This window comes from Oryctolagus cuniculus, chromosome 1, assembly GCF_964237555.1.
Source record: "Oryctolagus cuniculus chromosome 1, mOryCun1.1, whole genome shotgun sequence".
NCBI classification, from domain to species: Eukaryota; Metazoa; Chordata; class Mammalia; order Lagomorpha; family Leporidae; genus Oryctolagus; species Oryctolagus cuniculus.
In genome coordinates this window covers 168,681,044-168,697,456 of record NC_091432.1, presented here as the reverse complement: position 1 = coordinate 168,697,456, position 16,413 = coordinate 168,681,044, and the positions used below count along the sequence as shown (strand labels likewise).

The 16,413-nt window shown below is 39.3% G+C and overlaps 1 protein-coding gene across 5 annotated transcripts in view; it reads left to right on the top strand.

Moving 5' to 3' along the window:
• The window catches only part of BRD10 (bromodomain containing 10), a 117,827-nt gene that overhangs the window by 22,316 nt on the left and 79,098 nt on the right, over positions 1–16,413 (top strand). For 3 of the 5 annotated variants that reach the window (XM_051845904.2, XM_051845908.2, XM_002708100.5), the window contains exon 2: positions 15,218–15,418. The exons of the other annotated variants lie outside the window; for them this stretch is intronic. In XM_051845904.2, the coding sequence (XP_051701864.2) occupies positions 15,218–15,418 (201 nt within the window). The remainder of the gene's footprint in view (positions 1–15,217; positions 15,419–16,413) is intronic. 5 annotated transcript variants of the gene reach the window in all.

Here is a 16,413-nt window from a genome sequence, read left to right as displayed (position 1 = left end):
TTTATTTATTCATTTATTTTTTGTTAATTGCACCAATGGTATATCAGTTTTGTTTAATTTTTACAAAAAAATCAACTTTTTATTTCACTGATATTTTGTACTTTTTTGTTTCAATTTTATTTCTTCTTTGATTTTAATTATTTCTTTCCTCCTGCTAATTTTGGGTTGGGTTTTTTTGTTTTTCCAGGTTCTTGAGATACATTGATAGCTCATTTATTTAGTACCTTTACAATTTCTTCATGTAGGCACTAATTGGCATAAAATTCTCTCTTAGCACTGTTTTTGCTGTACCCTATAAGTTTCTTTTTTAAAGGTTTATTTCTTTATTTGAAAGTCCAGTTTATCTAAATCTCTCCTTATGTTACAATTGCTAGTACATTAATGAGTTCCTCTCCTAATTCCAAGATAGGGAATTTGGTTAATAATGAAATTTAAATTAAAGATTACTAGTTATATTTAAGACTTACTAACAGAAACTTTCATGATAAGGATACATAAATTATAAGATAATTGACATCTCAATTTTTTTATTTCCAGTGAAGCCCCCTTTTCTACCAATAGTTATTCATTTCTTTCCATATGCTAAACACTTTGCTAAATCTACATGCTCTTAGGAGATTTGGAAAAATTAGAAAATTGTCCAAAACAAAAATTACTCATCACATCAGTTAGAGGTAATTACTTAGTTACCTTCTTTATCTCATCTAAACATATACATAGTATTTATTCACACATAAAGAGTTAAATACAGAATTTGTTATATATAAAATTTTGTGTCCTGGTTTTCACCTGTTAGATTTTCTTTCACATGTATAAATGTTGTTAACGTGATACTATTTTACTTCAGCATTTTCTACTGTACAGTAAGAAGAGAACAACAGTAGCACCATATAAACAGTAGTAAGACCTTGAAGTATTGTGTTTTTGTAATTTTGGTTTTTTTTCTTACAAAAATTTACTTTTAACCATATTGACTAGCCATTTTAGTTTTGTTTGACTGCCAAGAAAGAAAAATGAGAGAACTACTTTCACTGAAAATCAGCCTAGTTCATTAAGAATTAGTTTGAGACCATCAACTGTGGCATGATAAAATTTATAGTGAAACTACAGCTTTAAAATATCTTCTAATGTTTCAAGTCTCACAGGTTCGCTTTCTTTTTTTTTTTTTTTTTTTCTTTTAAAGATTCATTTATTTACTTGGAAGAGTTGCAGAGAGAGAGAGAGAGAGAGAGAGAGAGAGAGAGGTCTTCCCTCCACTGGTTCACTACCCATTTGGCTGCTACTGCGGAGCTGCGCCTATCTGAGGCCAGGAACCAGGAGTTGCCTCTGGATCTCCCACGTGGGTGCAGGGGCCCAAGAAAATGTAGCAGCTGGGTCTCAAACTGTCACCTATATGGGATGCCAGCACTGCAGGCGGAGGCTTTACCCGCTATGCTACAGCGCCAGCCCCTGCAATATAGATTTTTTAAAAAAATAACTACATATAGGCCGCTGCTGTGGCTCAATAGGCTAATCTTCCACCTGCGGCGCCAGCACCCCAGGTTCTAGTCCCAGTCGCGGCGCTGGATTCTGTCCCGGTCGCTCCTCTTCCTGTCCAGCTCTCTGCTATGGCCTGGGAGTGCAGTGGAGGATGGCCCAGGTCCTTGGGCCCTGCACCGCATGGGAGACCAGGAGAAGCACCTGGCTCCTGGCTTTGGATCAGTGTGGTGTGCCGACCGTAGCGTGCTGGCCGCAGCGGCCATTGGGGGGTGAACCAACGGCAAAGGAAGATCTTTCTCTCTGTCTCTCTCTCTCACTGTCCACTCTACCTGTAAACAAACAAACAAACAAAAAACCACAAAACTGCATATACAATATATTGTAGAAATACCAAGGAAATGATTAAAATGTAACTGTGATATAAGTAATCTTGTGATAAGTGCCTTTAATATAAGTTTATTAATTTAAAAGATAATGTATGCATTTGGTGGCAAAAATTAAACTGTATAGGTGATAGTACAATCAAAAAGTAAATCTTCTCTCACCAACTCCTGGTAAGAGGCCACTATTGTTAATATGAGGATTCTTTTAAAAGTTCGTGGAAAATAGAATTAAAAGATGTTTATTATTATAAAAATATATATTATATAAAGAATTTGAAATCTATGCCTAGTTTTTCATAAACCATATTCTCCATGAACTTTTTGAAGACCCCTCATACACATGGATTTCAAAATTTTCTGCATCAAAATAAAAGTTATCTTTTAAATCCATTTTCTCTGAGGCTTTTGAAGTCTCCACATAGTTTTTGGAGTTTTTTTGTTTGTTTGTTTTTGAAAGGCAGAGTGACAGAGAAACAGATCAAAAGAGAGATAAAGAGATCTTCCATCAGCTAGTTCACTCCCAATATAGTCCCAGTGGCTGAGGCTATCTATTCTGAAGCTAGGAACCTGTAGCTCCATCTGCGTCTCCTGTGTGCGTCCAAGTACTTGGGCCATTAACACAGGTACTAATCACAAGATAACTTATAGTACAGTTACATTTTAATCATATCCTTGGTATTTCCAAAATATATTGTATATGCTTAGTGATTTTCAAAAAATCTATATTGCAAATACTGCAAATCCTACCACTGTAGGTATCTTAATGCTCCCTATTCCTTGAAATCTTTTTTTCCTGCTTTCCCAGGCACATTAGCAGGGAGCTGGATTAGAACTGGAGTAGCTAGGACTTTGAACCAGCACCCCAGTATGGCATGCCTGCATCTCAAGCAGTGCTATGATCTTTTTTTTTTTTTAAAGATTTATTTATTTATTTGAAAGAGTTACACAGAGGAGAGGGAGAGAGAGAGAGAGAGAAAGGTCTTCCATCCACTGGTTCATTCCCGCAATTGGCTGCAACAGCCAAAGTTGTGCTGATCTGAAGCCAGGAGCTTCTTCCAGGTTTCCTACACAGGTGCAGGGACCCAAGCACCTGGACCATCTTCTACTGCTTTCCCAGGCCATAGCAGAAAGCTGGACTGGAAGTGGAGCAGCCAGGTCTCAAACCATCACCCATATGGGATGCTGGCACCGCAGGCGGTGGCTTTACCCACTAAGCCACAGTGCCTGCCCCAGTGCTATACGATCTTAACCCACTGCACCACAGTGCTGTCCCTCCCATAGTTTTTTAAGTATCTAGTTGAGTGTCCATAGCCATCTCAAGCTTTAGTATATTTGAAACTGGACTTAGTTTTACTAAGCCTAGTCTTGATAGATACCACCATCTACCAAGTAAAATGTTTAGTTTTTTAAAAATTAGTTTTGTTAAGTCTTTAGTTGTTCTTTATGGCATTATGTTATTTATTTGTCACTATTTCAGAAATGAATAAAGACTTTGAAGGTTTTTAGCATACAAGGTTCTTTGCAATAAGATCCTCGTTGAAATTGTCTTATATTTTACTAATGAATGTCTTCTTGCTTAATCTTTTGCTTTCACTTGGCCCTTTGGCCCTTTCTCAATGTATCTGGAAAATTATGTAGTTTAAATCACTGGGTACTTAAAACTTTTTTTTGCTTTGGCCTCTGTTGTGCTTTTCTTTTCTTTTTTTTTAAAATGTTACAGAGAGGGACTGGCACTGTGGCATAACAGGTAAAGGTGCTGCCTGCAGTGCCGGCATCCCATATGGGTGCCAGTTCAAGTCCCAGCTGCTCCACTTCTGATCCAGCTCTCTGCTAAGGCCTGGGAAACCAGCAGAAAATGGCCCAAGTCCTTGGGCCCTACACTCATGTGGGAGACCTAAAAGTAACTCCTGGCTCCTGGCTTTGGATCAACCCAGCTCTGGGTGTTGCAGCCATTTAGGGAGTGAACCAACAGATGGAAGACTTTCTCTCTGCCTCTGCTTCTCTGTATCTCTGCCTTTCAAATAAATTAATTAATTAAAAAAAAAAGTTACAGAGAGAGGGGGAGAAATGGAGAGACAGATGTTCCATCCTCTGGTTCACTCCCCAGATGGCTACAACAGCAGGGACTGGGCCAAACCAAAGCCAGGAGCCATAATCTTCTTCCAGGTCTCCCACAAGCATGGTAGGGTCCCAAGTACTTAGGCCGTCTTCCGCTATTTTCCCAGGTTATTAGCAAGGAAGTGGATCAGAAGTGGAACAGCCGGCACACAAACCAGCACTCATATATCTCAGGTGGTAGCTTTACCTGCCATGCCACAATGTGTGTCACGGCATTTTCTTCTTCCACTATGTTTTTCTTTGTAACTGTGGATAAACTCTAAAGCTGTTCCTTTAGATGTTATTTCCCTAAAGTTATTTATTAAAGATAATTTATTTTTTATGGCTTGATTATCACTGAGACTCTCAAATCAATATCTTTTTTAAAATTTATTTTTTAAGGAATACAAATTTCATAAGTACAACTTTAGGAATATAGTTATTCTTCCAACCATACCCACCCTCTCACACTCCCACCCCTCCTTCTCCTCCCTCTCCCCTTGCCAGTCCCTTTATCCATAAAGATTCATTTTCAGTTAACTTTGTACACAGAAGACCAACTCTAAGTAAAGATTTCAACAATTTTCACACAAAAAATACACATATACAAAGACTTTTACAGTTAACTATCATAATATAACTCATCGAGAACAGAGGTCCTGTATGGGGAGTTAGTTCAGAATGACTCCTGTTAATTTAATAATTAAGACTGTTATGTATGACATCAGTGACTACCCGAGGTTCTTGAAGTGAACTGTGTAGGCTATGGAAGCCTTCTGAGTATACAAACTCCATCAGTATTTGGACAAGATCATAAGCAAAGTGGAAGTTCTCTCCTCCCTTCAGAGAAAAGTACGTCCTTCTTTGATGGACAGTTCTTTCCACAGAGGTCTCACTCACAGAGATCCTTCATGTAAAACATTTTTTGCCAATATCTTGGCTTTCCGTGCCTGAAATGCTCTCGTGAGGGCTTTTTAGCCAGACCAGGAAGCCTTAAAGGCTGATTCTGAGGTCAGAGTGTTACTTAAAGCAATTGTAATTTTATGAGTCTGCCGTGTTGACTGCTTCCTATGTTGGAACATTCTCTTCTTTTGAATTCTGTTATTGTTACCAGACACTTGTCAAATCAGTATCTTGAACAATCCCCTTTTGATACAGTTTCATAATTCTAACCATAGAACTTTCTGGATAGATGTGTAACTATTATCTCAAAATGTTAAAAACTTAAGTGTATTTATAACCCAAATAATCTTCCTGATTTTCCTGTTTTTCTTTTCAGTGTTTAAATTTTTGTCAGTAGCATCACCATTGTTTTAATCCTAATATGTTAGTCATCTTTGGTGCTTAATCTTTTAATACATCTACATACTCTTAGCATATTCTTTGCTGATTCGCTGTTGCTTACTAGAAATTTTTAATGAATAAATATGAGTGAATGAATACTTTATTCTTATTTTGTATTCGATCTTCACTCTCTCCTGCTCATCTAAAGCTGTTCTTTCTGAAGAGTCCAGTTGAGGTTCTTGATGAGAGAGTAATCAGTGGCATGGAGAGGTTGAATAAAATAAGAACTGAAAAATACCTTCTGAATTTTATTTATTATAAAAGCAGAGTTACAGAGTGGCAGAGGCAGAGTGAGGGAAGTCTTCCATTTGCTGGTTCACTCCCCAAATGGCTGCAGCTGCTGGAGCTGTGCTGATCCAAAGCCAGGAGCCAGGAGCTTCTTCTGGGTCTCCATTTGCAGGTGCAGAGGCCCAAAAACTTGGGCCATCTTCTGCTGCTTTCCCAGGCCATAGCAGAGAGCTGGATCAGAAGTGGAGCAGCCCAAACTTGAACCTGCTCCCATATGGATGCCAGCGCCGTAGGCAGAGGCTTAGCCCACTACACCACAGTGCTGGCCCCACAGATTAATTATACACAGACAATAAAAGCTGGTGGATTTATTCCTACAGTACTTAATGGAGGCATAAGAGTAATTGGGGCCAGCATTATGGTGTAGTGGGTAAATCTACCATCTGCAGTGCCGGCATCCCATATGGGCTCAAGTTCAAGACCTGGCTACTCGACTTCTGGTCCAGCTCTGTGCTATGGGAAAACAGTAGAAGATGGCCCAAGTGCTTGTACCCCTGCACCCACATGGGAGACCTGAAAGAAGCCCCTGGCTCCTGGTTTCTGGTCGGCCTAGCTCTGGCAGTTGGCAGCCATTTGGGGAGTGAACCAGCGGATGGAACATCTCTTTCTCTCTCTCTCTCTCTCTCTCTCTCTGCCTCTGCTACTACCTCTCTGTAACTCTGCCTTTCAAATAAATAAATAAATCTTAAAAAAAAAAAAAAGTAATGGGACATGGGACTTTTGACTCAAGAGGGCAGCATGTGCCTGGAACAGAAAGATAATTAGGCAAGGGAGATGAAGTGAGAGAAGAGGTTAGTTAGTATTATGATTCCCAACTGGTTATATATGTTAATAGCTGAAAAAGCCCAAATTATGTTAGAGCAAATGAAAAAGTGAAATAAAAGAATGGAGGTCTGGATTAAAATGAAAAAGAAATTCCTGGTGAATGGGAGTTACAATTGAAGGAATAGAATATAAACATTTAATAAGAAATAAGTTTAATAGTCTGTGAGAAGGCCTGGCACTGTGGCATAGTGGGCTAAGCCTCTGCCTGCAGCACTGGCATCCCTTATGGGTGCCAGTTCTAGTCCCAGCTGATGCTCTTCTGATCCAGCTCTCTGCTATGTCCTGGGAAAGCAGTAGAAGATGGTCCAGATGCTTGGGCCCCTGTACCCATGTGAGAGACCTGTAATAACTTCCTGGCTCCTGGCTTCAGTTCAGCTCAGCTCTGGCCATTGCAGCCATTTGGGGAATTGAACCAGCAGATGGAAGATCTCTCTGTCTCTCCCTCTCTTTGTCTGTAACTACCTCTCAAGTAAAATAAATAAATCTTTAAAAAATAGTCTGTGCACCAAGAAAAAACAATGCTGAAATTCATATGGAGAAACAGGAGACCGCGGATAGCTAAAGCAATCCTGTACAATAAAAAGAAAGCTGGAGGCATCATAATTCCAGACTTCAAGACATACTACAGGGCAGTTATAATCAAAACAGCCTGGTATTGGTACAAAAACAGATGGATAGACCAATGGAACAGAATAGAAACACCGGAAATCAATCCAAACATCTAGAGCCAAGTCATATTCAACAAAGGAGCTAAAACCAATCCCTGGAACGTGGACAGCCTCTTCAACAAATGGTGCTGGAAAAACTGGGTGTCCACATGTCGAAGTATGAAGCAAGACTCCTACCTTACCCCATATACAAAAATCCATTCAACATGGATCAAAGAATTAGATATATGCCACGACACCATGAAATTAATTGAGAGCATAGGGGAAACCCTTCAAGACATTGGAACAGGCAAGGAATTCCTGAAGAAGACCCCACAGGCACGGGTAGTCAAAACTAAAATAAACAAATGGGATTTCTTCAAATTGAGAAGTTTCTTTACAACAAAAGAAACAGGAAAGTGAAGAGGCAACCATCAGAATGGGAGAAATTATTTGCAAACTACACAACTGATAAAGGATTAACAACTGGAATCTATAAAATGATCAAGAAACTCCACAGCAACAAAACAACCCAATAAAAAGATGGGCCAAGGACCTTAATAGACATTTTTCAAAAGAGGAAATCCAAATGGCCAACAGACACATGAAAAAGTGCTCAGGATATCTAGCCATTAGGGAAATGCAGATCAAAACCACAATGAGGTCTCAAGACTTCACCCCAGTTAGAATGGCTCACATACAGAAATCAACTAACAACAGATGCTGGTGAGGATGTAGGGAAAAAGGGACACTAATCCACTGTTGGTGGGAATGCAAACTGGTAAAGCCACTATGGAAGACAGTTTGGAGAGTCCTCAGAAACCTGAATATAGCCCTACCACATGACCCAGCCATCCCACTCCTTGGAATTTACCCCAAAGGGAATTAAACTGGGAAGGAAAAAAAAAAAAAAAAAAGCTGTCTGCATCTCAATGTTTATTGCAGCTCAATTCACAATAGCTAAGACATGGAATCAACCTAAATGCCCATCAACAGATGACTGGATAAAGAATTTATGGGATATGTACTCTATAGAATACAGCAGTAAAAAAAAATGAAATCTGGTCATTTGCAACAAAATGGAGGAATCTGGAAAACATCATGCTGAGTGAAATAAGCCAGTACCAAAGGGACAAATATCATTGATTTTCCCTGATTGATGACAACTAACTGAGCACCTAAAAGAAAACCCGTTGAAGAGAAATGGACACTATGAGAAACGGTGACCAGATCAGCCCTTGTCTTGACTGTTGAGGAACAACTTACTATTTTATTCCTTTTAGTGTTTTATTTGTTTTTTGTTCTACTTAATACCATTGGTTGAACTCTGTAATTAATACACAATTATTCTTAGGCATTTAAAATTTACTGAAAAGTGATCCCTGTTAAATATAAGAGTGGGAATAAGAGAGGGAGGAGATATACAGTTTGGAACATGCTCACTCGGACGTGCCTCCAGTGGTAGAGCTAGAAATGTGCCAGGATATTCCAATTCAATCTCATCAAGGAGGCATGTACCAATGCCATCTCACTTGTTAAAGTGATAAGTTTAAGTACATAATTGATCAGAAAGATAGGTTAAGTGTCAAAGAGATTTCACAAATAAGACCAGTGTCTGCAAATAATGAAGGATAGAATTAAAAGGGAGAGGATGATCCTGCGGGGGAAGCAGGATACACAGCAGACTCATAGAGTGACAAATGCCCTAAACAGCACACTGGCCTCAGAACCAACCCTTGGAGCATTCAGATATGGCTAAAAGGCCCATGAAAATCTCCCAGACATGGAAAGCCAAGACACTGGCAAAAACGTTCTGCCAGACGCGGGTCCTGAATGAAAGATCTCTGTGAGTGAGATCCCAGCAGAAAGAACGGGCCATCAGAGAAGGAGGCACCTTTCTCTGAAGGGAGGAAGGAACCTCCACTGTGATATGGCCTTGACTAAATAAGTTCAGAGTTGGTGAGTTGGTGAACTCAAGAGGCTTCCATAGCCTTTTTTTTTTTTTTTTTTTTTGACAGGCAGAGTGGACAGTGAGAGAGAGAGAGACAGAGAGAAAGGTCTTCCTTTTGCCGTTGGTTCACCCTGCAATGGCCGCCGCGGCCAGCGCGCTGTGGCCGGCGCGCCACACTGATCTGAAGCCAGGAGCCAGGTGCTTCTCCTGGTCTCCCATGGGGTGCAGGGCCCAAGGACTTGGGCCATCCTCCACTGCACTCCCGGGCCACAGCAGAGAGCTGGCCTGGAAGAGGGGCAACCGGGACAGAATCCGGCGCCCCTACCAGGACTAGAACCCGGTGTGCTGGCGCCGCAAGGCGGAGGATTAGCCTATTAAGCCACAGCGCCGGCCTTCCATAGCCTTGGCAGCTCATGGCAAGAGTCTCTGTGATTACTGGCATCATAAATAAGAGTGTCAGTTGTTAAATCAACAACAGGAGTCACTGTGCACCTGCTCCCCAAGTAGAATCTCTGTCCTTAATGTGTTGTACTATGAGAATTAATGGTAAAACTACTAGTGGAACAGTACTCTATCTTGTGCAGTTGTGTGGGTGCAGTCTGTTGAAATCTTTGCTTAGTATATACTAAGTTGATCTTCTGTATATAAAGATAATTGAAAATGAATCTTGATGAAGAATGGGATAGGAGAGGGAGTGGGAGATGGGATGGCTGTGGGTGGGAGGGAGGTTATGGGGAAAAAGCCACAATATTGCAAAAGTTGTACTTTATAAATTTACATTTATTAAATTAAAAAAATTAAAAATAGTCTGTGCAAAATACTTTTTGGTGAGTAGGAAACTTATTCTAAAAACTTTTTGGATAACATAATTATAGCTGCAGGTGAGGGCACAGAAAATATGTTGGAAATAAGCCCCTAATGTCTGCATATTTAGTTATAAATCATATATAGAGGCTTCTGTAATGTTATGTTGTATGATAAACTAACCTAGATACTTAAAATTTGACAATAAATAACATATTTTAAAAATGTTTTTAAGACATTGATGGTACCAAAGTTGTATTTAATGAGTTCATTGTGACACTTCATTAGTTTTGAAAATGTTGGTTGAATGGCTATAGAGGTATCTGAAAGAGTTGTTTTAAGTTGGGTTTATTTTGATACTCAGGTTTAATAACTGTTGTAGCCCGGAGCTCATAAAAACATATAAATCTAGGGACTGGCACTGTAGAATGGTTGGTTAAGCCACTGCCTGTGATGCCAGCTTCACATGTGGGCACCAGTTCAATTCCCAGCTGCTTTACTTCCAATCCAGCTCCCTGCTAATCTTCCTGGGAAAGCAGCAGATGATGGCCCAAGTATTTGGGCCCTTGTACTTACACAGGAGACCTGGAAGAAGCTCCTGGCTTCAGCCTGGCCCAGCCCCAGCCATTGTGGTCATTTGGGCATTGAACCAGGGGAAGGAAGATCGATCTCTCTCTCTCTCTTGCTCCCCCCACCCCCATTCTCTGTAACTTTTAAATCAAGATGGAAGAAGTACATTGCAGGCTGGGCTGATTATATTGTGATACTTAGCTATCAAATATGCAGATGTTTTTGTTGAAATTCACCAGTAAAATCTGTCTTTTCTAATTTCAACTAATTATTCTTACAAGCTAGTACTTAGGTTGTGCTGTGTTGATAGTCTTCATTTGTCCCTATAAATACATTGTCCATTCTGTGCACTGTGCTCTGTGCCCTGGAAGATTGATTCCTAGATTCTCTATTAACTATTGTGCTCTGTCCTCTGACTTCTGAGTAGGATCACTGGCAGAAGGACAAGGAGGTAAGAGTGTTTATTTTACAGCTTTATCCTTGCTGGGCTGCAAGTTGTAACTGGTTTTGTTTCATTATATAACCCTCTCCTATATAGTTACAGCTTTTAATTCTAATAACTGTTCCCTCTTCCTCCCCTTTTGGGCTTAGAATGGCAATAATAGCTTTTTGCTGTGACTAACCCATGAGTGCCTGTACATTAGTAAATAATCCCTTCATTAAACATCACTTTTCATACATTATCTCTTTCTAGTACCCTAAGAGCTATAGTTGCATTTTAATATTTTTTAAACAAATGAGATAACAAAATGACTGAAATTCCTCATTTAGGAGATTTTTAAATAGATTAGATCATTGTTTCTAAATTTTCATGATACAGATACAATTTTTATAGGTGACACCATTAAGTATAAATGTTTTTAAGATTCATTGATTAACTGAGAGAGAGAGAGAGAGATCTTTCATTCACTCATTCACTCCCCAAATGGCTATAACAGATAGTCCTGGGCCATTCCAAAACCAGTGGCTTGGAACTCCATATGGGTCTTCCACATGGATGTAGAGGATCTCCCCTCTGCTGTCCCAGGCACATCAGCAGGGAACTGGATGGGAAGTGGAGTAGCCAGGACTTGAAGTGACACCCAGTTGCCCTTGAAGTGACACCAAATTGGCAAGCATTGCAGGGACAGCTTAACCTAACCTGTTGCACCACAGTGCCCATATTTTTTCTTTCTATGGAGAGACTCAAGAGAGCGTCCTCTAACGGATTCTTTCCTCAAATGCCTCTGGTAGCCAGAACTATGTTGGGCCAATGCTGGGAGTCAGGAACTCATTGAAGTAATTAGGTGGCAAGGACTCAATTACCTAAGTTGTTACCCGCTGCCTCCCAGGGTCTGCATTGATGAAGCCAAAGCTTCATCTAGGCATTCTGAAGTGGGACCCAAACGTCTTAACCAGAGTCTTAGCCACTAGGCCAAATGCTTGCTTCTGAATTGTTTTTGATCAAGGAAAATCACATAATAGTAGAAACCTTCCCAAACATCTATCTGTTTATTTATTTATTTTTGACCGGTAGAGTTAGTGAGAGAGACATAGAGAAAGGTCTTCCTTTCATTGGGTCACTCCCCAAATGGCCACCACAGCTGGCACTGCACCAATCCGAAGCCAGGAACCAGGTTCCTGGTCTCCCATGCGGGTGCAGGGGCCCAGGCACTTGGGCCATCCTCCACTGCCCTCCCAGGCCACAGCAAAGAGTTGGACTGGAAAAGGAGCAATTGGGACTAGAACCCGGCGCCCATATGGGATGCCGGCGCCGCAGGCGGAGGATTAACCAAGTGAGCCACAGCGCCGGCCTCCTAAACATCTATTTTTAATCAGGGGCCAGTGTCAGTTCTATGTTAACTATAAAGCCTATTGTCAGTTCATTTCCTTGTTAATAATTCCAGTAATTTTAAACAGAATTAAGCCTCTGAACTCTGAAATTTGGAGTGTTTTAACACAGGAAAGACTTTTTCATGTTTTTTTGTTGTTGTTGTTGTTGTTGTTGTTGTTTTTGTTAAGGAAAGAATGAATAACTCTAAAATGAAATGAATCAACCACAATTACTGGTTAGCTTTTGCTTAGAGTTAGCATTACATTACTATTTTCAGATTCTTGTTAGATTGATTTCATAACATAATTTTCCTAATAGAAAAAAAGCTTGAATTTTAGAAAAGGGAAGTTTATATATTTATTTGGTCATTGATTATTTGGCCATTCTTATTTGGAGGTGAGATTTTTCATTTTATTACATTTATTACATTTATTCTCTGATGAATAGTAATAAACATTCAAAATTCTTTTACTGTGAGAAAAATAGATGACTAGAAGTTTTACAATTCATGTGCAAATTTAAAATAAAAAACAACTTATATCCTTCCAAATACTAATCCCAGTTTGAGGGTCTGACAATACAATGATTATCAAAACAAAGCCCCTTTTTCTTTTAGCTTTTATTATAGTGAGAAGATGGTTTTAATTACTCAATAGATAATTATATATTGCAATGTAATGATAGGTAATATGATGCAAAAGGAAACCGTAGATTTAAGGGAATAGTGACAGGGGATCCTTTATTAGATATCATAGAGAAGTCCTCTGAAATGTGGTGACGTTTGAACAAAGATCCTAATGAAATGATCACACTGAGCCATAAGAATATCTGGGTGAAGAGTGTCTTCTTACAGGACAAAGTTCAAATGCAAATATGCTGGGAGGCAAATATACTGGCGTGACTGAGAATGAAAAGATATTTGTAAAGGCCAGCGCCGTGGCTCAATAGGCTAATCCTCTGCCTTGTGGCGCCGGCACACCGGGTTCTAGTCCCGGTCGGGACACCAGATTCTGTCCTGGTTGCCCCTCTTCCAGGCCAGCTCTCTGCTGTGGCCCGGGAGTGCAGTGGAGGATGGCCCAAGTCCTTGGGCCCTGCACCCACGTGGGAGACCAGGAGAAGCACCTGGCTCCTGGCTTCAGATCAGCGCGATGCGCCGGCCGCAGCGGCCATTGGATGGTGAACCAACGGCAAAAGGAAGACCTTTCTCTCTCTCTCTCTCTCTCTCTCACTGTCCACTCTGCCTGTAAAAAAAAAAAAAAAAAAGAAAAAGAAAAAAAAAAAGATATTTGTGGCTGAGCTAAGGTCAGTGTGGCAGAAAAGGAGATCTGGAGGGGAAGATGAAAACCACATCACACCATGTGTGATAGGACATAAGAACTTTAGATAGTTTTCTAATTTTAACTGCATGATTGGAGGAGGTAGAGCAAAGTAATGGCATGATCTGACTAGTTTTTAAGGAAAGGATTACCTGGATTACCATGTGAACAGACTCTAGGGAGATTAAAGGAAAAGCCAGGAGACCTGTTTTGTAATAGCAAGTAATACTCTGTGTGTTCTTTATTATTTAGAATTATAGGGATCCGTTAAATCTTAATGATCATTAGCCAATTGATTTCCAGAATAACTGTTCCAGTTTAAGCACCTGCTATTGTTGTACGAGAATTTTTCTTTCCCTTATATCCTTTCTGACACTGTGCTATCCATCTTTTCAAATTTCACAATAAGAAAGAATTGACATAATTGAGTTTACTTTTTCTCTTCTTTCTCCCATTTTAAAATCTATTTGAAAGAGCAACTGAGAGAGATCTTCTGTCCACTGGTTCACTCTCCAAATGGCTGCAGTAGTACAGTCTGGGCCAGGCTGAAGCCAAGGTCCAGGAACATCATCTTGCTTTCCCAAATGGGTGTCAGGGGCCCAAGTACTTAGGCCATCTTCCACTGTCTTCTCAGGTACATTAGCAAAAACCTGGATTAGAAACAGAGTAACTGGAACTCAGACTGGCATCCCAAACTGCACAACAATGCCAGCCCCTGTTTTCTTTTCACTATGAATGATAAATACTAAAGAAATTTTATTGCCCATGAATAATAAAGTATATAATTTTCTCTTTGGTCTTTTTTCTGAGGAATTGCTATTAAAATAATTTATAATATAAACTAAAAACAGTTTATAATATAAGCTCTATTTATTTGTTGGGTTTTTATCCCCAGTGCTCTACATACCTTGTCACCTCTGAGATGTCATCATTTTTCAAAGCTATTTGTCTGTTAATATTCTCTTCCATTCATTTTGATGAAAAAGTAATTACACTTATAGAGCTAGTTGATTCATCTCTAAAAACACTATGTTAAAATCAATCTAGGTTCACCTGTTCACTTTCAGTATTGCCAGTCAGCAGTTTTCCTTGGGCGCACAATTCTTTACTCACAACTCAATTAACTAGCATACAGATATATGTATGTTGTACAGTAAAGGGTTATAGCCTTGAATGATATGCTAGATTAGCCTAAATTCTCTTACTAGAAACCCAGTTTAAAGTTCATGCCCTGCTTAAGGCTGAATTTGTTATGGTGTAATCTTTTTATAGCAGAGAAAACACATAATACTACAACAGTTCAATAGAACCTTACAGTTGTGTGATTTGTGGGACTTAGATAACACAGGGAGAAAGATTGTTATATAGTCATTCTAAATTCAAAATAATCAACTACAGTGCATGTAGTCCAAGAAGGACAAGACTTTGACTGCACTTCATACCATAAAGGTTTACATTTTAATGCACCAGTAACTTACGACTCCTTTTGGTAAACACAGTGTTTATTTATACTTTACTAATCTATACTCCAGATTTTTACCTTCCTTACATAATTTTTACCGTTCCTTACAAGTGTAATAAAACTAGTCTGAGAGAGAGCCTTCCCTTAGATTTAATAAGTATATAGGACTGAAACACTGAGGGGGTTTATTGCTTATCTAGAAGATTTGACCTTATAAATTGACTTATTCTTCTCCAAGGCACTTGAGAGAAAAGACAACGATAGCAGTTACATCTAGAGGCTATTATGGATTGGAGGATGAGAAGGGAACTGCATGTACTTCAACAAGGCGTCGGTCAACACCTCGAAGTTTGGCAGGCTTGACAAGTGGAGTTTTTGAATCTATAATGGTTCAAGTTTTGAGACAGGAGGAACAGCTGAGAGCAAAAGAAGAAAAAAGGTAAATGTTAAAAAAAAATTAAGTTTCATGATGTTCAATTCAAAGGAATTACTTTTCAAAGAGTAGCTATGTGCCCATATCAAAATTCTGGGCCAATTTTAATAGTGTTCCAAAATGGGTTGTCACCAAAATATAAATTAATAATGAAACATCTCAATGGAATTTGCTTGAAAATATAATTTTAAACAAATTGTCTTTTGAAGCTATACAAAAATAAAATTTGTCCAAGATTTCAGAATATTTTCTAGATTTCTAGTAATGTTCTCAAAGGATTTTAAACTATAAGTTAGAGGAGGGGGCTGATGTTGTGGCATAGAGGGTAAAAGCCTGTAATGCCATCATGTCATATGGGCACCAGTTCGATTCCTGAGGGCTCCACTTCCAATCCAGCTCCCTGCTAATGGCCTGAGAAAAACAGCAGAGAATGGTCCAAGTATTTGGGCCCCTGTTATCCGTGTGGTAGACTCAGATGAAGCTCTCTCGGCTTTGGCCTGGCTGAGCACTGACTATTGAAGTCACCATAGGAGTAAACCAGCAGATGGAAGATCTGTCTTTATCTGTAACTCTGACTTTCAAATACATAAATAAGTATTTTTTTAAAAAGGAATTTTATATAGATTTGTAGGTTTAAAATATCATAGACTTAAAATTAAGAGAGACAGTAGAGATCATGAGAGTTAAGAATCACATGTAAGTTCACTTTTCCAAGCACCTCCATTAGCATTAATTTCATCAAGAAAGAGTATTGTGCTCAATTACTGGTACCTTCTAGGGTCTGGGAGCATAAACTGATGGTATCTACATAATGTATTACTTAAGACAGCAGGGCCCAGAGATTTCTTTCTAAAATGAAATTCAAACATCTATGTTAGTAGGAAAAAACTAGTAACTTTTGTACTAAATTAAATCTCAGACTATCTTAGGGATGATTGCTGATATAGTAGATTGCTGATATAATACTTGTCAAAGTATTTAAAATATTTTGTCACTCCTCT